Consider the following 25,596-nt stretch of genomic DNA (forward strand, 5'->3'; position numbering starts at 1 on the left):
AATGCTTATAAAAGCATTTTTCATTCAGCACGTTGGCCTGAATTTCAAATTTGAAGGGTAATTAATAAGCTGTAATACACGTAGTTCATGCCTGAAACCCAGCATGGGCGGACTGGTGCAACTTCACTTGAATGAAGGAAAAAAACTATCACACCACCACATCAGTAAGCGTCTGTCCTGCTGAAGTGATGATGATGATGATGATTTACACTGTGGCCCTAACAGCACAAGGTCATGTTTTGTAGTTAAAATACAATCTTCATCATTTCATACAACCACTTTTTTTCTCCAAGTTCCTTTTAGAGTGACCAAAAAGGTTTTCTACAGCTTTCTCCTCTTATTTGAATATGTTTCGGATTTCACACAGAGCTGAAACATCTCACCTGTGGATTAGACCTGAGATCATTTCCACTGGGTGCCAAATTCTTAAAAGTCAATTCCTAGCAAGAGATGTGTAACACTTTGTCACAAAGTTTCGAAACATCACAACCTAGTGTGCGAGTGTCAATGATTCTGTGGGATCACACTGCCTCCTAGTGCCTCCACATATACTGCACTGGAGTCGTCTGGATTACACTGCAGGTAAGATGAGGTTGGCATGATGTAGAAAACTCTGAGATGTTAACAGACAGTTTACTGATGTAGTACAGGATAGTGGCCTGAGTGAACACTAAACTGAGCACATAACACATTGACTGCAACAAGGCTCGCTGTAATATCCAGTCAAATCAAATGCTTTAGATGCATTCATCTAACTGTTCTTCTGCAACTGTATGAATTTGAAAAAGATTTAGCATCAATTAGTGACTTCCTTGCAATTAAACTGTATCATGATTCATTGGATAACTTAATTAAAACCATATTTCCAGTTGTTTTAAGATTACTATATGGTGGTTAACCAATGTAAAGTTAATCATAATCATTTACAATTATCAAAGTATGAAACTATGAAAAGATTTTTTTCTCCAAGGTGTCAAAACTGTCACCATTCATTTAACAACAACTAACTGGATGCTGATTAGAGTTATTATAATGACTAACAGAGTCTTTATAATGACTTGTTAGACGGCCAACAAAACTGACTAATGAGATTAATCAAGTCAATTAATCAATTCATTGATGCAATTATACACTTGATTGGTAGAGTTAAAAGTTTCCAACTAATGATATTAGAAGAAGGAATTAATTATTTTATCGCTGCTCTTCAGACTAAGAAATTTCCCAATTTGAGTGACATTTGTCACAATACTCCTATTAAATAAAACAAAAAGCACAAGAAACCCCACAATCCTAGATGATAGGACACAGCCAATCAAAGCTGCTGAAACAATGCTGGATAAACTTTGTTACCATACACATTTTATTCATTTAAAAACAAACAAACAGCTTAATGTAGAAGGTATCTGTACCTCAAAGAGATGAAGCAGGGTCAGTGATAACTGGTCCATCCGTATTTCAATCCTGAGGTCAGTGTAGCACGGTCAAATAAGACATTAATACTGCGATGTGAGAGCAGTGGAAAATCTAGCTTAATGTAAAAAATATGTAGATAAACACTCACACCGCATCTGTAACTTCACAACGCCTTAGACAAGTGAGAACATAAATCTTTGAGGGATTATTCATGATTTCCCAAATGGATTAAAAGCAAGTCATTACCTCAAAAACTTGAACATATAAAAACTATAAAATGCCTTTGTGGGTAATTGGTAAAAAAGAAGAAGAAGAATGATTTGCATGGATTTACAAGTCAGAGAAATGATCAAAGCAGTATGGGAGTGAGTAACAGTAAGTGAACATGTAACGATATAATCGGGCATATCTCCATTTATTTTAGTTTGACACAGTAACTGAGAAACTGAGTTACATAAAAGCCATTTAGCCGTCAAGGTCTTCTAGGTACAAACATAGATAACGGCATGACTTTGGTGCATAGTACTAGTGACACGGACTGGTTGTAAAATGAGGAAAAATCCAAGGTTAAAAAATACATCATAACAAGTCTACAGTGGAGCATTGTATGTCAATGATCAAAACTGTCATGTATTGGTTTTCATAGTAATATTACTCCGAGCTATGTATAGTTCACAACCTCCATCTGTCTGGACAGACTACTCTGGTGTGTGGTTAAAAGAAAAGACCATAGTGGAGCAGAAGAAGCTATTCTTCAACCAGCTTTGATTTCAACAGCTGTTAGCACTTTAATGCGTCATAGTTGGTTAGATCTTACTAATGCTGATGACTGCAAACATGGCAGTAGGGTACCACCTAACAATTATTTTCATTATGGATTAATTTTTTTAACAAAATCTTCATTATTTTTAGAAGCTGGAACCAGCAAATATTTGACATTTTTGCTTAAATAAATAAAAAATAGATTAAAAAAATCAAGTTTCAAATTCATTTTCTGTTCATGATTTCAGCTCTACACCTCAGGTGTGGCTGTGTATGAACTTGGTTTTAATGATAGATACTAAGAAAAGCAACCTTGTCATTTCTGACAATTCATTAATAAAAGCTTTTCTGACACTGACTATACCCTAGTATTTTAGATTCTGTCCAAACTCTACACAGCACTCAATCTTCTGCCAACATAAGAGATGCTCGAGCAGACATGTGAGGGTTCAGTATCGAAATGAGTCGCTCCATTCATCAACAGGAGCCTTTTCACTCTCCAAGGTTGATGGCAGGCAGCCGGTTACATTTCCACACCCTTATTATACCTACCTAATTTGACACCATGAGAGCTGTATTCACCTGACATGAATTCTAACACTTTATATTTCTCTGCAATCAGGTTTTACTATGGAAAAGCTAAAGGTTTCTCAAGCGAGTCAATGCCTCTGGTGGTTCCTTGTGTCATCATTAGACAATTTCATGCCTCCAAACAGCAAAAAAGGTGAAGACAGGCTGCACTGAAACCTGAGCTAATCACTTGATGAGATGTTTGACATCAGTGAATTGAAGAGGTGTAAGATTTTTCACTGATAGGAGTGTCGCAACAACGTTCTGGACAAAGCACTGCTATCAGTTCGGAAACTTGAAAGGAATAAAATCAACCTTTGGGAAACATCATAAACATTTTGAGTGAATCAGCCTTTAATATAGAAAATTGCACCTCTAGTAGAATTTCCTAGAGTCCTGAGAAAACTATGAAGCCAAAAGTCAGACAGAGACTGAGCTATGCTGTAATTTCACTTGCACACCAGACAGAAACACACCAAACCAATACCATAATATATGAAATCTGGTGTCAGCAATGACTTTACTGATCCTCATTAGTACAGTTTGTTAGTGTCATAAAATTCAGTGTATCCAATACCGGTTACATTATTCATGCCGAGCCACCAACTCAGTTTTTAGTGCTACAGCAATCGTGCACATCATGTTATCTTAGATAAAAAATATTCCAATGCTGTGAGGTATACAGATTTTTAATCCGGGATCTCTGGCATCAGATTGGCGCTAGGTATCTGCAGATACCCTGAGTTGAGGTATGATGAGAAAAGAACAGATCAGTGATCCCTAAGTTGAGGAAGCACAAGGCATGTGGGTTCATTTCCATATCAGTGCAAAGTGATGAGGGACCAACCCTCTGAAATGAGGCACAGATGTGATTTTGTGTTAGCATCTTCAGTGGCTGAGTAACGATGGCACTCAGACACAAAACCAGGAGTTAGCAAAAAAACCACAGCATTATTAAACATACAGTTGTAGTGTGCACAAACACCATCCACAGTTGTGCCTTTGCCAGAAGTCCAACATAAGCAGCAAAGTCTCCGGGGTGGTTTTGGGCCAGCTTTAAATGCAGAAAACATCAGCTAAACAGTGTTTAAATCTTCCAAATATGTCGTGAAAGTTCCTTTGTGTTCACGATACAAACTATGACCAATGGTGTCTTTCAAGACCATCACCTCAGGGCAAACACTGGTGGGTCAAAAATAACTCCTGTGCTCTGACAGCACAGGTTGGACTTCAAAAAGAACAGATTAAAGCTCTGAAACAAAGTGTTTCGTCTGACCACATGAAAATCAGGCCATGTCCAAAATACTGAAGTATATGGTCATTCCAACAACCTGCCAATGTGATATTTTGGGGTTACATCCTCCTTCAGACACCCGTGTGTCAGTAAATCCCAGTCACATTGTCCAAGATAGGTAAATGGAATTCTATTAAAAAGCAGCGCTTCGTTCTTTTATTTGAAATCCCCATGATATCCTGTTTGTGTGATAATATCCATTCCCTCCTAAATGATAGAATTTCCAAAATGGCTGTTCAGAGGGGGGGCATATCCAGGGGCAATTGGTCCAGGTCAACAGAGAAGAGGTCAGTGATGCCCTCATCCTCAGCCAGGCTCAGGAGATAGTCCTCCCCATCAAGAGAGACAGCCAGGGGTGGAGTGAGGGTGACAAAGCTCTGTTGGTCTTCAGAGGAGGGTTGGAGGGAGGTGGGAATGGGTGAGACGGGGGTAACAGTAACTGGTGATGAATGTTGTGTTGGATCAGACCGCAGGGTGTAGATAGTATTGATTCCAGAAGTATTGTTAGCATCGTCTAGAAAGGTAATGGGAGTGTGGATAAGGAGACATGGGGTAAGGAGTGTGGATAAGGAGACATGGGGTGGGGAAGAAACATGAGCAATGAAGGTTCAAAAACCCAAAGAAAAATTGAGCCAGCAATCTAACAGTAGGCTTGGAAATAAGTACATTATCTTATAAGGTTCCTGTATGTATCCAACGCTCATGGATAGTTGCCACATTCTCTGTGGCAATAAAATACCCCTTTACATTAGTAGCCCGTCTGAAACAGACCATGGGACTTTAAAGTGTACGACTCACCTTTGACAGACACTTGCACGAAGGACGAGTAAGGCGAGAGGGGGACGGAGTCTTTCCCATTGGCAGGCGAGTTTAAGTGGCTATCATTGGCCACAGAGGCATCTGTGGCTTCCATAGGGATGGGATCATCAGAGCAGACGAACACCTCAATGGGTCCCTGGGTGCTGCTGAGGTGGACTTGGAGGCTCTAAACATAGGGCGAGTAGACAGCTGTTCAGAGATGATTTAAGAAAATGACTAACAGTAAAAACTTCTAGAAAGCAGTTTCTTGAGAGGCTGCTGTGTAGAGAGAGGTACCTCCTCTGGATGTGGGACCTCCAGTTTTGTCTCGGCAGGAGCTTTGATCACAATCACAGTCTGTTCTCTCAGACTGGGAATCCTCTGAACATCCTCATATGTCAAATAGGCAAATGTTCAATCCAAAAAGTCAAGGACAATAATCACCCGGGTGTTTGTGTACAGACAGGGATACACTCAATGACTTATTCCAACTACCAGTCTGTCTTTAACAGGCTGTCTAACATTAGAAATAACAAAACAGGATTGTTTGAGTATACAAAAAAATGCAATAGATTCATTTGTTTTATATCCACCACTTCTTTACACTGTGCAGAATGAAGCTAGAATGCTCAGTGGAAATGGGGGGCCTTGTAGAGCCAAAATGATTAGTCAATTATTGGATTAGTTAAGCAACAGGAAAACAATCGGCAACTATTTTGTGATCTTTTTAGAAGTGGTTCACAAATTAAAAACTTGTAATCTGATGTGGTATCGAAGAGATGAGGTGTGCAAGAGAATATTAAATTAGACTCTGCACGTGTAAAAACAGATGAGGGTTTGTATTTATCATTGCAGATGTGCATGTTTGATACATACACAGAAAAATGTCTGATCTGCTAACTGGAAGAATGGTGGACTGATCAAAGGCTTCACAAACACAACATGGCTAGTAATGGAAATCTTTCTTTTCCAACACCATCTACTACCCAAAAGATAAAATTGTGGCTTCCAACATGATACAGCAAATAAATTTACAGAAAAAGGATATCTCTGACTGTGATGGTCCTCACACATCTGGTGAATCTGCCGTATACAGGTTTGGATCAGCTCGTCCAGCTTCTTCTCCTCCTCAATGAGAACGCTCAGCTCTGGACCTTTCTGTACATTCACTTGACCACCCCTGTGCACAAACAATCAAGCAGCAATACAGAATAAACACCAAACGTCACTGTGAAATTTGATTTTATATATACACATTGAATCATTAGAATATATATTAACCAAGACAAAAAAATCATAATGTGCATATATGCATTGTACGACAAGCTCCTTTCCGAAACACACACGCCATCTACTACGATCCACTCATACTTACAACCATTCAATGTTGTTTTTAGACTTCTTTTTCACCAGGTGAATCCCTTCAAGGACGTTGGTGACATCGTAGACACGCCTCTTAGGGGCATTGAGCTCGTGAGCGACCAAGTTTAGGTCCAACACCCCATCAGAGGAGCGGTTCACCAGCTCTGCAAACCTCCGTGTCAGGAAGCCGAGTGAGGTTTCATACCGTGCCTTCTCAAGTGGGGAAGAGTATGGCATGGGAATTTGGGCAGGAGCTGGAAACATGGATAAGAATTTAGGATAGAATTTCTGATTATTTCTTTTTACATTATTTAAAGTTGTTGTTATATGTGATATTGTGGTGCGCTTATTAAGACTACAACTCTTCAAGCCATTTTTCTCTTGCCACTTCCTCTATAATGCAATATAAACGTAACCAAGGTGGTTTCAAATTTTAACACTATATAACATTAGACATTATTTTGAGATCATAAATTCTGTTTTTTCATTTTAAACTGGATAGTGTGAGTGAGAATGTGGTGTAGTTTTGTGTAGTTTAGTTCTGTTCTATAGAATTAAGGAGAAGTTATGAAAATGAATAGCAGGACCATAATTCAGCAGTCCATCAAAGTGGCCAGTGTTTCTCTTGTAATACTACACATAACAGGAGTGAGAAAGAAATTAATGTATAGAGAAACTAAAGGTCACGTGATGAACAAAGTCAGGTTCCCCGCAAAAAGAGAGCAAAGTAAACTTACAGACTACAAGTAATTGAAAACCAATGACAAAAGTGGAGCTGGATAGTGGTGAACATAAAGAATCAAGTGAACTTTGAGCTGCTGGATTCAGTGCTAGAACACATATCAGCACACCAGGATATTAAATCAACATGTTCTTGCGATATGCAGGAAACACCACTTATGGTCTGGTCTTGTGCCATATATTTGCTGTTTGGTTATGCCATAATTTGACAGTAAAAAAAATAAAAAAAAACGCAGAGGTACATGCTGGTTTGTGGCAAGTTCTACCACTTCTCTTGCCAAGCAATGGTACATTAGTCTACTGAGAATCCATAATACAAGTCATTATGGTACAAAGTCTTACCGTTTTCTCCTGTGTGGGAAAGAGATGCCATTGACTTATTGGCTTTGATGGTCCTGCCACCATCCTGAAGGTCCTGGGGGTCGCTGACTTCCAGCTCCAGCCTTCTCTTTGCTTGAGAGAAAGACATTGCACATCTTGTTAAAAGCAAGTCCATTCCTAAATATATCTAAAATGCTTCGTATTTCAGTGTCACGCGACTAAAGCTTTTTGATTGCAACCATCTAATGGAATCCTGCAGCTCAAAGGAAAGCAAGTTGGAGTAAACTTGCTATAAATCCATTGCATTCACTTGTGACTTCATTTGCATTTAATAAGAAACGAAGTGTCCTTACGTTAAATATTGCTTCAAGTTACTATTAAGTTTGTCATTACCTGAGGGTCGGAAAAGCTAGCTTCCCTCTCCAATATGTTTAGCTAGTTGGGGCAACATCTCCCCATCCCCCTCCCATGCTGACCCAAGGCCTAAACAGTAGTTTGCTTCTGGCAGCAATGAACACATTACAACTTACGGTCATCTCCTTACCTGTGTTTCCCCACGGAAAAAGGTAAAACTTAATTGTTTAAGTGCGCTGTGCACTCGTAAACTAAAGTGCGCTGAAGTATGTCCCGACAAGGCGCGGTATGATACTTCAGCCCAAGATAAAACACACGTAAAGTTACCGGAAATACACAAATGTAACCGAAGCTTCAAGAATCCACCTTCAAAATAAAAGCATGTCATACATTAGTGACACAATCATAGCTATAGCATTAAAATCAGACACAGTACAATTAACTATAGTGACCAGTGCTATAATGTGTCTTTAAACATTGACACATACGTTTCCCTGGTCTGATGGTGACAGGTTGACACCTCTTACCACTGCTATAGCTTCTTGTTTTATTTTAGGGAGCAGTTTGATATTTTTTACTGGCCAAATAAGTAACTAAGACATTTTCCCAACAAAAACGCATTAAATCACACATTATGGTGGTTACCAAATCACGGTTATTATTTATAATAAATGTTATATGCGCTTATTTATGTGTAAAGTTAACTGAAACTAGTTTTTTTTTTTTTTTTTTTTAACTTTCCAAAGCATTAAACTGCAATTGTTGTTTAAGCAAAGGCAGGAGCGTACTTTATTCCTACTCAGTTTGTTACTTTTTACCGTTTACTTTTATTTTGATAAAGGGTTTTAGGGTTTCCGGTGCTTTGGCGGGTAACCTTTCCGTGCCTGGAGCAGCAGCTGATTTCAGCTGCATTTCGAGTGAGGTGCTAATGTCACTGAACCCTCTTGAACTAGGCTAATTTAACCAATTAAACGCAGATACCTAATGCCAAACACTGAACAAAAAATAACCCTATCAGGAGAGATAGATGGTAAAACGAATACGTACAAATGTGTTACAGCCAAAGTGGCTATGCAGCACGGATGGCGTTATGTGTAAATAAACATTCACGTCAACCTAACATTAGCTAATTACAGACAGTAAAGGGTCCTGAGCTTGCGACAACCTGGTACATCACCTTCTATGTCCTTCGTAAGTTTTCAAGTCGGCATGTTAAATACAAAATTTTGCCTCTAGTTAATACATTGACTCCTTCACGCTTACGTTTCTGCCTTGTCCCTGTAGTTGAGGGTCCACACGAACCGGACTTCTCGTAGTCAGACCAAACGCAAGACGGTAAAAGGGCTGAGGGTCCGTGTGGTCGAGCTACTCTCGGAACATCACGCGTGATTATCGTCAGAGCCCTCCGGGTCGGCTCCTATTACTTATTTTATAACTTATCGTTTTTTACCGCTCGCACAATATCTAACGAGTCGTGGCCCTCTCCATATGATTGAACCCATCTCCAATTAATCATACACATACACATCAATTTGTGACAGAGAAAAACCACTGTCCAGATCAACAGGATGTGCTACGCGCTAGACCAGATTCCCCGGCACAGTTTTGAATCTGATTTGCATGTAAACTGCTATTGGCCAGCACTCTACGTAGAACCGTGTACGTCTGACGCAGCTACAGCAAACCAATGGCCGTAGAGCTCTGTAACAAGGTGGGTTATTTTTTTTAAATTAACAGTAGAATGTTATTATGATACTTCATGTGCTGCATTGCTGTTCTCAAATGTTTAAAATTACATTTTCTGTGATGTAATTAATATATGAACATATGCTGGGAATGAATATAAGGCAACAAATGACAATATATTCACTACCTGTAACTATAAACTTTATATTTTTTATAACACAAATAGTGAGGAAATACCAGAAACAAGAGTAATCATTTGGTTTATGGTCTTCCTGCCATGGATACTCATGTGTATCACCATACATCAGTTTCATATAATGTGTACACTAACTACCATGATAAGAAGACATGGTTTATGTCATATTAGTGGAACTGTGCCAGTCAAAGAACTGTGTACAAGTTAAAACTTTCATTAAAAAAAAACATCACACATCACTGCTTTCAATTTTTAGCACAATTATATAGCACATCCTTACAAATGACTTGTTCCTCAATCCGTGGTAAAAATACAGGTAAACATACAGCATAGCAAATCAAAATATTTAACAACAAACTTCTATTGATGTTTTATAAAGAAATATCATGTCTTTTTAGTCACAGGGATAACACAACGGTTTACACCCTTTAAAACACTGTCACAGAACATAAGTGACAAGCTTTACATCTAACTAATACACCAGACAGAATGGATCACCAAAAAGAAATGTGAGTCACTCAACCCAGTATGTGCAATTACAAGCAAACAAAGTAGGATCAGTCGTCATCATCAAACTTGATTTTCTTACCCTGGAAGGCCAGGATTTGTCCTTGCTGCTCCTTTCTTTTTTTACTGGCCTCCCAGGATGGATGCAATGCCTGCTGTGTTGCCTGCTGGGAAAAGGCACCTCCACCTGTGTGAACCTTTTGCCTCATAACATCACCTCCACCTCGTCCTCGTCCCCTCCCTCTGCCTTCAGGGCAGGGCTTGCTGTACTTGGGCCCTGAATTTCTTTCTGTTCCTGTAACATGCTTCTGGAACTTGGATTGTTTACTAAAATCTCTGTTTAAACCGCTGCCACCCATTGGTTTCTTTTGGTCCCTAAATTTATCCCCACCTCTCCCTCTGCCTGCACCTCCACCTCTACTCTGCTTAGACCCAGAGAGGGAAGTACAGAAAACAGACTGAAGCGAGGTGGCTTTAGACTTCAGCCTGGACTCCAGCTCATCAAGCTCTCTCTGGACTTTGTCTGTAGCTTTCAGCTTATCTGCAGATTCCCCTTTCACTTCAGGCCCCTTATCCACCTTTCTCTCCCCTTCTATGCTATTTGGCTTCTTCTTTTTGAATTTGCTCACTTTTCCTACAAAGAAGTCGTCATCGCTCTCCTCTGACTGGGACGACTGCTTATGGAAACGTTCCTCTGTGCTGTCATCAAAGTATTCTTTCTCTTCCTCATCCGATGGCTCTAAATCACTCTCTTCCTCATCTTGCTCTTTCTGAAGCACTGCAGGGGTGAGTTTCTTTCCCGCATCTTTACTTTGAGGTTCATTTTTCACAATGTTCTTTACTTCACTACTTTTTGTTGGTGCTGTTGTTACACTCTTAGACGCTGGTATTTCTTTCTTTTGAACATCAGCCACATCTGAATGAACTGCTTTACTTGTGTCCTTTTCAGGTTTAGCTAAAGTTGCATCTTTAGCGTCTTTGAGGATACAGTCTCCTTCCTCATCGTCCGACATTTCCTTAAGCTGCACTGCAATGTCCTCTTCTTCTTTCTCACTCTTTCTTTCTTCCCTTTTGTCTGGTGACTGACGGTTTACCTTTCCAGTTTTATTTTGCATCGTTTCCTTTCCTCCCTGCTTTCCACCCTTCATCCTCTCCTCTTTGAAGGCTTCAACAGCAGCTCTGATGTTCTCGATCTTCTTGTTAAACTGAGGGTGGGTGGCGATGCGTGCTATGGCCCGATCAGAAATAGTAGACTTGGGATTTTTACACACCTGTTCAAAATTGAGATTCTTCTGCAAGGCTGTCTTGGTGACCTGGCAAAGGCAAAATCAGTTATCCATTTAGACATTTTAACAAATGTTTCCCCATTTTAAAAGCAGTGAGTGTTTTTTCCACTCATTCAAGTTTGTTCTGATAATATTGAGGAATAATGTATTCCAAAAATAATGACAAATCAGAAGTTATTATGAAACCTACCAGGTCTGGTGAGAGCACCTTCAAGGCATGGATCTCCTCTAGCAGTCTAGCAGCTCTTCTCTGACTCCTCTCAATTTCCATTTCTTTCCCCTTCTTCTTCTTCAGGGCACCAATCTGTCGTGTCAGCTTCCTGATGATCAAAGCTCTCACCCTCTTCACCTCCTTCCTCATCTTCACCACCTCATTGTTGAGGTTCAGGACACCAACCTGCTCTTTAGGTTGAGCAGGCAGAGGAATATTTTTCTCAGTTTTATCTGTGGCCTCCTCTTCCTTTTCTTTATCATCTCTACTTTGCTTTTCTTCATCATCTTCCTCCCTCTCTTCTTCATCATCATCTTTGTCTCCCTCTTCCGCTTCTTCTTCTTCTAGCTCCTCTTCTGCGATCTCTTCCTCCACCCTCCCTTTTTCCTCAGCAGATGACAACAGTTTCTCCATCTTGTCCTTATTATGTATCATCTGTTTAAACATATAGCCATCTTAGGTCAATAACTGTTCTCACGTGCCGTCATTAGCAACAACCAAAGTGTAAAATTTAAAGAAAATATATACACTCATACACACACCCGAGTGAAAAAGTATCATGTTTTACATGACCCAGACTACATGTCACATGTGCGTGTGAATATATATTTGTCTTTAATGTCATTAATTCTCACCAAAATACATTTGTATTACACCAGAGTGCTTTATCGAAATTATACGTAATTTTATAATGTGATGTCGCAGTTGAATAAGCTTGAGAGAAAATACTTTCTGTCAAGGGAGCAACAATATGGTTAAACATCTGACCAAGGCTGCCAAAACAAACGTGGTTGAGTAAGCATGGATAAGTTTTACCACGTAACGTTACGTGTAAATAGGTTTATTTTACGTACAATTGGTGTTAAAATAATAATCCGCCGCACATAAAGTAAAATAATATAACTGTAACCAATTATTTTGACACTTACCATCCAGAATTGAACACTAAAACTTTAAAATTAAGAGAAACGTCTCAACTCGTTGGGAGACGCCATGTTTGGTACGCCACTGACGGCGGCGTGACGTCAGTAAACGGTAAGAGGACGCAGCGTGTCGTGAAAAGGGGAGGGCCTTCCGCGGTCTGTTTTTATTTATTTCTTTGTTTCATGTGCATAAAACAACAACAATGGTGGATAATTGAAGAAGTGTGAACATAAGGATGAGCGAATGACATTTACAGTTACCGTTACCAGACCGATATCACAAGTGAATCAACAGGGGGAGGATGAAGCGGCGCAATGCGGACTGCAGCAAACTCCGACGGCCGTTAAAACGGAACCGAATCACCGAGGGTATATATAGCAGGTACAAAAAAGGGGCTGGAGGGACGTTATTGTATAACAATGGCGCCTCTCTGCATATGTCAAGACAGGGATGCCAGCTTCTGTTACATTCATATTTGAGCATGCCGTTGTCTTGAGCTACATATGCAGCTAAATGGACATGACCGCATATTGACAAAATTATAGGCCTAACGTTACTTGTATGGCATCTCGTATGAGAATTTGTTCCGAGCTAGGTAGTTAAATTCACATTCTGGCTAAATTCAGTTGAACGGTGGAAGTGAGACTCTGTGTGCATTCAGTATGACTCATTCTGCTCATTCCGCTTATTGTAAATGTTTTCAGCTAAGGAAAATAAATAGCATGGACTTATGAGAAAAATTATGTTCTAGCTTGAAATGACAACAGCAATGTCAGGGGCGCTCGTTTCGAAGTCTGTAGTGATGCCGACGGCGGGGCTCTCACCTGTGCTTTGTTTGGCAGAGGTCTCGATTTTACCACGACAGTGAAACAATAGCCGCCAAACCAGTCAGGTCTAACTGGACCACGTGAAGCGCACATATCATTTGAGTAGGTTGGATATGAAAATAGAATGCCTTTTCTTATAGATTGACTGATGGCAAGCCAGATAAAAAACAGCTGTTCTATAAGTAACATGTCTAGACATGACAGTCCATACATACACTGTCGACCTCTCTCTAACCCTCTCTCACTCAGTGTGGATGTCTCTCATGAGACATTATCCATTCCAGTTTCTTTGATAACAGAAACGCATTATTGGACTTATTGGGAATATGTAGATTTGGATACAGCTTCACTGTTGAATTGGTCTTTATCTTCCTTCAAACCTTGTATGAACTTGAGATAACACTGCAAGTCACACTGCAAATGTGATTCTTATAAACACTAGACTGTTGTCTAAACCTGATGTCATGATACCATCTATAAGTCTTGTCTAGTAGCTCCTCTCTGTCACCTTCTAATGTCTCTCTTTCATATTTTCCCCCATATTTTCTCTCTCTCTTGTCTTCTCCCACAGTACATTCCTGTACCTGAAGTTCCTCGTAGTGTGGGTGTTAGTTCTGCTGGCTGACTTTGTGCTGGAGTTCAGGTTCGAGTACCTGTGGCCCTTTTGGCTTTTCATTCGAAGTGTCTACGACTCCTTCAGATATCAGGGACTGGTAAGAGCTTGTGTGCATGACCCTACATCCACCCCCTTTCCACCAAACATTAATTTGCATGTGATTATTCAGGCTTGAGGTGGTCTGGAGCACATTTGAACTGATAAACAACAGAGGTTAAATGCTATGCAGCTCCAGTCCACACAGTAAAACAAAAAAAACCTATTTCCTGTAAAAGGATGTAGCAAAGAAACACTCATATGAAATATGGGACACAGGTAGCAAAGTCAAATGTGCATAATAATGGTATTGGCGAGCAAGCAAATTATCAAGTTTTTTGCAGTACACATGTTAATGTGTGTGCACATGCTTTTATCTTAGTGCACATGTGTATGTTCATGGAATATTTATTCTTTTCTTCTACACCTAGGCATTCTCTGTCTTCTTTGTATGTGTGGCGTTTACATCAGACATCATCTGCCTCCTTTTCATCCCCGTCCAATGGCTGTTTTTTGCTGCCAGCACCTACGTATGGGTCCAGTATGTCTGGCACACAGGTTAGTCCAAGTTTTCTTTAGATTCTGTTTTATCTCTTCCAGCCAAACGGCCACTTTCACCCCAAAGACTCTGTGCACAAGAAATTCATAGCTGCCAAGTTTCTTCAGCGCGAGACCTGAAAGGGCTGTTTTTTTTTTAACTTCTTTTCTCCTCTTTTTCTACTCCCATGCAGAAAGAGGAGTCTGTCTACCCACTGTATCGCTGTGGATCCTGTTTGTGTATATTGAAGCTGCCATACGGTTCAAAGATCTGAAGAACTTTCATGTAGACCTGTGTCGACCGTTTGCTGCTCACTGGTAAATGTCATAGTGTAGTCTTTTGTCCTTTTTCCAGCAATGCCCATGAGAGATGGAGGAAAAAAACATATATATTTATATATATTTATTGCCTAAAAATATGAGGAAACTTTATCAAAAGCTGTGTTTCTCTTCACCTCCCAGTATCGGCTATCCAGTGGTGACTCTGGGCTTCGGCTTTAAGAGCTATGTGAGCTATAAGATGCGACTGAGGAAACAGAAGGAAGTGCAAAAGGAGAATGAATTCTACATGCAGCTTCTACAGCAGGCTTTACCACCAGAGCAACAGATGCTGCAGAGACAAGAGAGAGAGGCAGAGGAGGGTGAGACACACACACAAACACCCAGGAATCACAACATTTATTACTGTTCTTATAGCATATTTAACACTGCAAATATTCTGCAGACTGGAGAAGCAGTAATGACTAGAAATGATCATACCAAAAGCAAAGATACTCATAGACAAGGATTTACTGGGTTAATTAATCAACTGAGTGGACACATTTATCCAGAGCCACACAATCTGTTTTCTCAGCATTGACATTGTGTGACATTTGTTTTTATTTGTAAAATATTTTATAGCTAAGTTTTCCAAAATAATTAATCATTTTAAGGGTGTATTCTCACTCCTGTAGTTGAGTTCATTTGGTCCAAACCAAAAGAAGAAAATCTACTTTGTGGCCTTTTGTGTTCACATTTGCATTTACAAATGAATCAAGAGCTGTAAACATGAAGTCAGTCATCTGGACTGATATGTAAATATTGATTAGACAGTTAAAGCAACTGTCACCCTGCATCATCAAAATGTAGAAATGAAACTGCATTGACTTGTAGTGAGACATGCTGCACTTTACCATTCATGTGTTTATTTATCTTCTCAGGTGTTTACGATTAGTCGAGACTGCAAATAGGCTTCATTTGCCTTTAGACAGGAATGTTATGAGGTTGTTGTTGGTTTGTTGCTGCTACTTTTTTTTAATTGAAGAACTGCAACTAGTTATTATTTTCTCAATTAATCATTTAGTCTATGAAATGTTACAAAAATAGTGAAACGTTGCCATTCACCATTGCCCAGAAGCCATGGGGTTGTTACCATTTGTTATTCTGTACAGTCCAAAATCTAGAAATATTCTACTTCCTGTTATGTACAGTGTAACGAAGAAATCAGGAAATGGTGAAAAAAAACATTTTGGCATTTTAGCTTAACTGACTCAATTAATCAGTTATCAAAATAGATTACACAGTTCACAGCAGTTGGATTTTATGGTAGTTTATTGTTAGATCATAAATCATATACACAAACCTGTGGTTGTCACTTTAAGCCAGACTCCCAGTTTCATGCAGTCTCAATCCAGTTGTTTAGTTTTACCTGAGTTGGATTGAAAGCTTCCACACAAGCCTTTAACAAATAAAATCAAACAAGTAAAGATGCCAGTGATCATTTCAGCCAAACAACCAACAGGTTAGGTGTCAAGGCACCCTGAAATAAGTTTTTGTGTACATTTTGTAGTTAATATACAGTAGGAAAGTGTTCCTGGCTCAGTCTGTTGTCATGAGGCTGTTCCTGTATTTTGTCTGGGATTTTCTGTGTTTTGTACCAGTCACAAAGGCCATGGTTCAGTCTCTGTTTATGGTCAAATATGTTTCCACTTGGCTTTGGAATTTTGTTAATTCTGTCCAGTATGTTTTCGTTCACTAATGCTACTAATGTGCTCGCTCTCTTCCAGCTGCTTTAGCTAAAGGGATCTCAGAGGTAGAACCTTCAGTAATATCCCAAAACGGCGCACCGCCTGGAAAGAAAAGCACCTCAGTCCCGTTACCAGAACTGGAGTACCGGGAAAAAGGGAAGGACAGTGCTGCGAAAGAGCGTGAGGGCAAAAAACAAAACACAATTGGAATCAATAACAACAGTATTATACATGCACTGGACTCCAAACTACAGGAGACAGAGTATATTGAGAACTACGTCGGGGCAAAGAGACTGAACAACGACCTGGCAGGAGAAAACACACATGCCGACACCAATACACACTCTACTTCAAAAGAGGAAATGGGGGGTGCGGGGAAGAACTATAAAAATGCCAGCGGAGGCGGGGGCAGCATTTCCAATTCATCTCCGCGGAATCACAGTTCTACAAACGGCAGCGTGCCGCCGGGTTCCTCGACCAGTAAGAATGAGAAGAAGCAGAAGGGGGCAGGGAAAGGTCAGAAGGATCCGGTGGAGAACTGCATTCCAAACAACCAGCTGGGCAAGCCAGATGCTCTAGTGCGGTAAGACTCACACTGACATACTGTTAACACCCATCCTCACTGTACCCATCCTTACTGTACATCTTGTTGCTGGTGCTTAGAGTTGTTGACGCACTTCATAGTCAACATTTGCAACCATCCAACAACATTTTCATTGTGCTTTTAGTTTCTGTTTTACATAATTGACCCTTTATTGAAGGATACTAGTCCATACAATTTTGCTAAGTCCTCATCACCTTCCACACAGTAATGAAATACTTGTTTTTCTATGTGGAATAGTTAAAGGAGACATGTTTGCCTCTGTTGCTGTGGCTTCGTTTGGCTTTGGCCAGTCAGTGTTATCATGGCCCTCTCTTCTTCTTGCCTTAAAGGCTGGAACAGGATGTGAAACGACTGAAGGCAGATCTTCAGGCCAACAGGCAGTTGGAATCGGAGCTGCGGAGTCAGCTTTCCTCTCTGAGCAGCCAGGACCGCAGCCTCCGCTCTGAACTGGGCCAGCTCCGCCAGGACAACGAGCTGCTACAGAACAAGTAGGTGCATGTACAGTCTGCTCACTGAGTATACTTACCAGAACTCTCACTACAATGAATGTGGTTTTCTTTGAGATCCTGCCGCACATAACGAAAAGACTGGACATCATTCTTTGAAAATAACAAAGGGCCACGTAGGTTTAGGAAGCTACAGTAGCTGGTTAGTGAAGGGCCATGTGACGGTCCGTGATGTAGGGCTGGGCAATCTTCTCCTTAGGTCCTCCTATAATCATGGTGCTGTGTTAATTACAGACCGAAAGTCCAAAGCTATATATCAAATTAAAAAGCAAACAATCTGAAATGAAATTTAAGAATTGTCTACAACATAATCAGATCTGTAGGAATATTCAGTACTTACAGAAAATGTTCTTAAATGACTCTTTGCAGACGGTTATGTTTCCAGTCTCATTCAGAGGGAAGTACTTTACTGTCAGATCCCTCATTTTGTGAGTGGCATCCTGTTTCTTGTGGAATAAAGCACTTGGTTTAGCTTAACTGGTTAGACAGTGTGACAGACGCCTGACAAACCTGTCCTGAGTTGTGTTTACAAGCAATGGAGGGAACTTTTCCCTGACCAATATAACATGCTTTTTCTGGTTGATTTGTCGACACCTGTAGTTACTGGTGGTGACGGCAAATGTAGTTTGATAGTACAGCTCACTGAATTCTGGAGCAGCAAAACAAACAATTGTTGTTTTAATAAAAAAAAAAACTCAGGCTTTTTCCGTCCTTCTCTGAGCAACAATGATCTGATTTTATGCTGCACACATCGTGAGTCTGCAAACAGCAGCACACAGTGAAAGGAGTTGGTTACCTGGCTGAGAAGTTGGAGGTGTGCAGCCTGTCACCTGCAGCTCTTCATCAAACAGCTCACTGTAGTTTCTCCTTCTTGTTCCATTACTCCCTGAAATATTTAAAACTGATCTGCTGTCAAAATATACTGAAAATAATTGCATCAGCTTCTGTTCAAGAAGAGCGCTGACGTTTTCTGCTGTAAAGCCATCGACTGTATGTGTGAAACACAAACTTGCAATCCCTTGACAATAGACATTACAGGGGGGTCAAGTGCTGTTTAATTTTGTGTTCGACTGTCAGAGGCACAAATGATACCCACTGGCAAAACTATGAACTCTGGTATTATAAATGCATTAAACTGGAAATTGGACTGTTTAGATGAAAGTTGGGTAACAGAGACGCCAGTGATTTATAATTGCACTCCTGTGAAGTTCAGGAATTTACAAGCAACTGATTTAATACATAGTATTCAAAATTGAAGCAGTAAAAGCCAAGAAACTGCAACCTTTAGTTTTTAGTATGGGTCAAGCTACAAAGCCAGATCCTACATTTCCCAGAATGCAACTGTCCAACTCAAAGTTCTCAGGCTGTCTGTTAAAAATCTGTAGTCTCTGAGCAAAAAATGACCCTGATGAGGGGCGTTTTTTTCTCAGACATTAGAAAGTGTTTCCATGGGGTCCGTGTGACCTGTGTGTTTAGAATGATACCCCTTTGAAATATGAACAACTAACTGACACGAATGAGCTTACATATTTCACTATAGCATAAAAATCCTGTATTGTACCAAAACAAGGTCAGTTGGAGACACTGTCTGGGCGACATGGATGTCTGCACCAAGTTTTGTACCATCCAGTAGATGTTGAGATATTCCACATAATAAGTGCAAACTTTGACCAGCTGGTGGCACTAGAGATAGATTTTGGGGATCATCTAAGTAATATGATGGCAACAACCAGGTTCAAAAGTTCAAAAGTACTCAACATTTCATTTTCCATGTTCCTCTAATGATCCAACCTGCTCGACTATTTCCTTCCTCACACTTCAGGCTCCACAGTGCCGTCCAGGCCAAGCAGAAGGATAAGCAGACCATCTCACAGCTGGAGAAGAGGCTAAAGGCCGAGCAGGAGGCTCGGGCCCTGGCTGAGAAACAGCTGGCTGAGGAGAGGAAGAGGAAGAAGATGGAGGAGGCCACTGCTGCCAGAGCTGTAGCATTAGCCGCTGCCACAAGGTACTAATTAGAGGATTATTAGGAAGTTTACCTCTGAACCAAGGAGATCAGAGAGTGTCAGTACATGAGCAAAAGATCAGCCCTTGTTCACTCTGTCTGTTGACTCTTGGACCTTTCCGCCTTCTTCTGTTCAACAGAGTGGAGTCCACAGACTCTCTTCGAGTTCGTATCAGGGAGCTGGAGACGGAGTGCAAGAAGCTCAGCATGGACATGAAACTTAAGGAGGAGCAGATTAGGGATCTGGAGGGCAAGTGTCAGGTAAAACTGAATATCACAACTACTATTTTATTAACATAATGCTTCAGGTCAGCAAATCTTTACTCACTAGGTCAGTAAAGAGATTCAGTAAATGCTGTGAATGTAATGATATGCTGTCATGTTCAGGAGCTGCGGAAGTATAAAGAGAATGAGAAGGACACAGAGGTGTTGATGTCAGCACTGTCAGCCATGCAGGAGAAGACCCAGCACCTGGAGAACAGCCTCAGCGCTGAGACCAGGATCAAACTGGACCTCTTTTCTGCACTGGGGGATGCCAAGAGGCAGCTGGAGATAGCACAAGGTAGACACTGACTGTGGGGCAATGATATACTTATGTCATTGTCAGTCACTTTCAATCCATCATTGTTCTCCATATTAAATAGATGCATGAGAATCTAGCATCTTTTGTTCAAAACTCTAGACTGGATGTCTAAATGTAGCCTAACACAAAAATGACCAGAGTTTTGTTAAAGAAGAAACATGTGAGGGATTTGCAGCCCACATTCTCGTATGGTCAAGATAGCAGTGTTTCCCTTACACTGTTTTATTTGTGGCTGCCCAGCACAATATCAACACTGTGCACCACATATTGATTTTCTATTTTTTTTTTTTTTTTTTTCCTATTTCAAATGGCCAGAATTTTATTTCACTGTAGAGCTAAGTGCAGCACGTTGATTTGCTCAGCCCCTCCCTGCCCTGCTCTCTCTCACAAACACATGGGCGACGGACCCCTCCTCTCCGTGCACACTCTGAATCAAAACATGATCATGCCCTCTGAAGCTGAATGTTTGCTACTTCAGTTTACATGAATATTGAAGAGGCACAGAGTTAGTTCGGACCAGAGGGATTAGTAAAACAGAGTACCTACACACTTCAGAAAAACACAGTCTGAACAGTGTGATTAGCCATCCAGTTAATTTGTTTTAGAATATTTCCAGGCGTCAAGCAGTGATACTGTGGCAGCTGAGGGTGAGGAAGAGAGAGCTGTAGTTACTGAAGAGAGAGGTGTAGGAGAGGAGGACAGTAGCCAACATGCTGCTGTGGGAGAGCCAAAAGCAACAGGTGAGACTGACAGCAAGCACAGCGATAGATTTAGGTTAGCATCAACCTTTAAAATATACATAGCTATTAGACAATTAAATATGAAATTACCAAAAGTGAACAACGTAGCAGTGACTAAAACCAGACCAAACCGCTAAACCTACATTTGTAACCTAATCCCTCTGTGTACAAATATCTGACCTTGTACTGTAACCTAATGCCTAATGTTATTTACTGTTTTACTGAAAATAGAATTAGCAAAACATAGCCATTACCACTCCCCCAATTACAACACTGTTTCTAACTATTTTACAACTTGCCTGCAACATCATTCAGTGTTTTTTCTAATCTATTCAACATTCTGGTTGCTTTCTGTGCCATAGCCCCATGGCATCTATACAATTGTCAATATAAAAACAAAACAAAAGCTGTGGAAATATAAAATGTTAATAATAAGAACTCCAGGTAAAACAAACTTGTACTTGTGTCCAACAGGTAAATTCAAGCGAGCTAGAGAGTGAACAAAGAGAGGGAGTGGCAGTAGTGATTACAAGAGAGCAGGGTCTGTGCAGATAAATACACCACCACATATTTGTAGTGGGTCATAAGTGATGACTGACAGGGATTACTGTTGTATCGGTCTTCCCTCTTATTCCCAAATAAGAGGGTCTCCTGCTTTTCTTTGTCGTGTATGATTGTAAACTCAATATTTTGGGGTATATGGACTTTATGTCGAACAAAACAAGACATTTGAAGACGTCACATTCGGCTTTGCAAAGTTTGTATTTGCATATTTCATAGACGTAATCAAAAATAATAATTGTCAGATTAACAGACAGTGAAAATAATTGTGAGTTACAGTGGGGTATTGTAGTGTTTTGCTCATAATGTTGAGATCACAGCGGCAGGTGTTAGTAATAACATTAATGATGGCTCTGTCCTCGTCTATTGACCCAGTCAGTCATGACAGTGTGACAGTGAGCTATGTCACACACTACCAGGACCCTGGAAATGAAGCAGGTAAAATTGAATTTAGGCATCATTATTAATTTTATTAATTATGCTTGTGCTTTTCCAACTGTGACATTATAAACAGGTTTCAGTGAGAAAGACATATTGGCTGTATATCAGGTTATAGCACGAGGTCTTTTACATGGCAGACATTTGAACTTGTCATAGCAGGAAAAGCACAGGTGAAACCAATCTCCCTAACGACACCTCAGTTATATTAGGTGTCTCATTGAGCCATGACAGTGAGTTGTTGTTAATGTTATTAATTACACCTGTGTGTTCTCTTCTGTATGTCAGACATGTGCTATCAAGAAGCTCCATTATGGCAGGGCAGTGTAGCAGTCAGTTAATATTAATACTACACTGTCCTCATTAGCTTGAAAAAGAGTGACACTGACATGCTGAAAAACATGAGATACTGGGCTTTGAAATGGAATAAATGACCGGCTAACCTAAGGGTGAGCAACATAGGAGACAGAGGTAGGTAGTAGGTAGATGTCTCTTTAATATTTCTGGGTGTATTAGCCCATTGGAGGCAATACTGCAGTTCTCTGATCTGATTTATTTGTTTGTTTGTTTTTTTATGAGTTTTATCTTGATGTGATGAAGTACTTTGATTTGACAGGGTTTTAATGAACAATTCCTCAATACATTTTCTATAAAAAGTACCATTAATCATGATAAAGCAACACCTCTACAGCTGTCAAGGATTCAGTTTGAAAGGGCACAAATGTCCCCTCTCCTCTTAATGCTGTGGTAATAACATCTACGTTTTCCTCTGTCTCATCCAGGCCAGATCCACCACAGAGAGCAGGAGATCGCAGAGCTGAAGCAGAAGATAGCAGAGGTGATGGCGGTGATGCCGAGCCTGTCCTACTCGTCAGACGGCAGCAACCTCAGCCCCGTCACCCCGCACTACTCCTCCAAGTTCATGGACAATAGTCCCTCCTCCCTGGACCCCAACGCCTCAGTCTACCAGCCCCTCAAAAAGTGACTCTGACACCTACACTGCTCGTCAGACAGAACTTTTTTTCTCTTTCTTTATTTCAGTGAAGCTCTCAGTTCTGGTTTATGTTTTTTTGAGTTTACCAGCCCCTGACAGTTTTGCACTCAGACACACACACACACGCACACACACACGCACACACACACGCACACAGTGCACACAACCCCTCCATACATATATGTACTTGGGTCCTTTTTTTGGTTCTATTATTAGAACTGTTATTTTGAAGGGGTTGTGTACAGTAGGATTTTTTGTTGTTGCTGTTGAGTTTTGGGATTTAGCCATTAGACAGCGGGATCTGTTTGAAGGGGGAGAAAGGAACACACAATTTGTTGGCCAAACGTCTACTTAAGAGCCATGATGCATCACTTCATGTCAGTCTTCTTTTGGTGTACAGTATAAATCCCCCCCACAGCCATATTTTCTTCTATAGTTAACTGACACCCAGACTTTTAATTAAAAAAAAACAAAAAACTATTGGCTTTCATGACGGTTTATATGAAGGCAGAAGATGTGTTTTCTGTTCAGATGTGAATTTGAAACTCACCTGTAAAGTAAAGCCCCTGTGAGAGATACATGAATGTAAAACTATTCATGTTTTGATATCGCCATTAACTTAAATCAGTGATGATTTGTTTTGTAATGTTTCCGTTCAGTTTCGACGATGTACATTTCTTCTAAAATAGTGATATTGAGCAGGTAAACGTTTGCTGTGTTCCTCGGATATTACAAATACAATTTGTTCCCTTAATGCTGGAACAGTGGATTCTCCAGGATTATCAGTAAGTGGATGAAGCAGATGTAGTTTTGTCCTTTAAAAAAAAAAAAAATGCTACTGATATATTCGACCTGGCACTGCCAAAAATGTTACATTATTGTTCACCTGTTTGCTGGAGACACCTTTTCCCCTCCCTCTGGACCAAATTAGAACCTGTTAGGCCATATTGTTCACTGGATTTAATGATGTCGAGGTAACCAGTGGTTACCATTATTTGCAGATTTTACAGTGCCTTGCAGTTCCTCTTTTTCAGATGCAGAAACCACATACTTTGCAATCCTGGGATCTAAAAAGCATCAACCTTCAAAACCCTCTCTTTGTCTCTCTCAGCTCCGACTCGCCTGGTTCTCATTTGTTCGAGTCAAAGATTTCTCACAGCCTGAACATTTCAATTCAGTATTCAAAGGCTAAAACAATTAAGTGTCACCTCAGACACGTCCAATCGTTTCGCAGCTAATTGACCTCAATATTACAGATTTTAAATGGAAGACATAACTCTGGACATGGCACAGTACATGTCATTTCATAGTGACACAGTCTTGGTATGCCAGACACCAACCATACTGATTGTCTGTTATCATGCCGTAGAGTTGGCATTTAGTTGTTTACAACAATGTACATTAACTTACTGAGGAATGTTTTCTTTTGTTATCTCATTTCAGTTCTGAAGTGCCAAGTGTTGATGTTGGGTTTCCATCCATACTTTGATCGATGTAGCTAGCATAATGTTTGCAGAAGAGTGCTGTTATTTTTTGTCATTTAGAACATATTCGGATGGTGTTGTGTTTACAAGGTTCTGGGCTGATCATGACGACGCAGCAGGTGGTCAGTTGAACTGATTGTGTTATTCACACATTTATTTATTTGTTACAGAATTTTTATTGACAGGCACCTCCTTGATATTTCCCATCATATTGAGTTGATTTCCTATATTTTCTACCAGGAAGGATTCAGTGAATGTGTTGTGTTGGGAAAAGGTTACCCCTGAACCATTTGACCATGTTGTGCTGTCATGTTGCCTACCTGGGGAAAAAAAAAAGTATTTCTTGTGGATCGCTCTGGCGTTGTGAATTGAGTTCTCAAGTTGCTTTTAGAAGTTTGTGTAGAAGGAAGAGAAGGTTTAAAAAAAAAAAAAAAAAAAAAGTGCTTTGTTTTATCTTTTCATTGTTCCACCATGTTTATTTTCTTTACTCAAAGTGATGGTGGCTGTGTCTCACTTTTTGCTTTGACCATCACTATTAAAGAAAGTCTTGCTGGTGGCAATGCAAGCTGTTCAGTCTCTGTGTGTGTCACCATCTTTGTGTCAAGTTTTACTTTTTCTGGTTCGACCAAGGGGCCGAACTTTTTACCCAGAAGTGACCAAGAGATGGTGACGTGTGGTACGTGAAAACTGGGATGACAAAACGACAAAACATATTCTAACTGACTTTCTTTCTTTTTTTTTATTATTATTTAATTTTGTTCATTTTACAACAAACAAGTTACAATGCTATATTGAGATGTCGCAATGCCAGTAGTTCACAAAAGGTATTTAGTTTGTAAACAAACTTTTCTATTTTAATTTTCAGATTTTCTCAAGTCTCATTGTTAGTACAAAATATAGGAGCAAGATTCACTCATTTACTTTTGTGTTTGGAAACACTGAAGCCACAGAGCTGCTATGTAGGTTTTGTGTCTGTGATGCAATGGACTGACATATGTTAGGTCAATATTTTCAGCTGCTCAATTCCAGGAAGATAACACCTTACAAGCCCTGTTTACAAAAGAGGTATGGTATCAGAATACAAACATACATTCATACAAATTAAAATCAGAAAATACTTTTCTCTCCTTAAGTTGATCATAGTACTTTCATGGCAAACACAACCTCTACAACCATTTTGCATTTCATGTGTAAGGAAATTTCTGAAATAACCCACAAAAAGGACTGAAACACATGC

General features: G+C 40.1%; 3 protein-coding genes across 4 annotated transcripts; 1 reads left to right on the forward strand and 2 right to left on the reverse strand.

Annotated features, from left to right (window-relative positions):
• Window positions 1–1,809: 1,809 nt before the first annotated feature.
• e2f3 (E2F transcription factor 3) lies at window positions 1,810–9,638 on the reverse strand. Its single transcript, XM_023428504.2, has 8 exons — window positions 9,627–9,638; window positions 8,879–9,032; window positions 7,283–7,393; window positions 6,213–6,453; window positions 5,886–6,017; window positions 5,135–5,249; window positions 4,838–5,024; window positions 1,810–4,553 (listed from the first exon to the last, which is right to left on the reverse strand). The coding sequence occupies exons 1-8, from the start codon at window positions 9,636–9,638 to the stop codon at window positions 4,276–4,278; spliced, it is 1,230 nt and encodes a 409-aa protein (XP_023284272.2). The 3' UTR covers window positions 1,810–4,275.
• On the reverse strand, window positions 9,488–12,540 carry srfbp1 (serum response factor binding protein 1). The gene is made up of 3 exons (XM_023428539.2): window positions 12,431–12,540; window positions 11,481–11,936; window positions 9,488–11,317 (listed from the first exon to the last, which is right to left on the reverse strand). Exons 1-3 carry the CDS (start codon window positions 12,431–12,433, stop codon window positions 10,055–10,057), a joined length of 1,722 nt encoding a protein of 573 aa, XP_023284307.1. The 5' UTR covers window positions 12,434–12,540; the 3' UTR covers window positions 9,488–10,054.
• A 25-nt stretch (window positions 12,541–12,565) lies between these two features.
• maco1a (macoilin 1a) lies at window positions 12,566–24,937 on the forward strand. Of its 2 annotated transcripts, none has more exons than XM_087179913.1 (11): window positions 12,566–12,802; window positions 13,824–13,965; window positions 14,336–14,462; window positions 14,636–14,759; window positions 14,904–15,082; window positions 16,487–17,030; window positions 17,381–17,539; window positions 19,380–19,562; window positions 19,700–19,820; window positions 19,947–20,121; window positions 22,664–24,937. In XM_087179913.1, the coding sequence occupies exons 1-11, from the start codon at window positions 12,669–12,671 to the stop codon at window positions 22,864–22,866; spliced, it is 2,091 nt and encodes a 696-aa protein (XP_087036039.1). In that variant the 5' UTR covers window positions 12,566–12,668; the 3' UTR covers window positions 22,867–24,937. The 2 variants fall into 2 exon arrangements, with proteins under 2 accessions (XP_087036039.1, XP_023284306.1); XM_023428538.2 differs by having other exon boundaries at window positions 12,577–12,806.
• The last annotated feature ends 659 nt before the right edge of the window (window positions 24,938–25,596 follow it).

This window comes from Seriola lalandi, unplaced genomic scaffold, assembly GCF_002814215.2.
Source record: "Seriola lalandi dorsalis isolate HSWRI2012SDOR001 ecotype SW California unplaced genomic scaffold, Sedor1 jcf7180002054879, whole genome shotgun sequence".
NCBI classification, from domain to species: domain Eukaryota; kingdom Metazoa; phylum Chordata; class Actinopteri; order Carangiformes; family Carangidae; genus Seriola; species Seriola lalandi.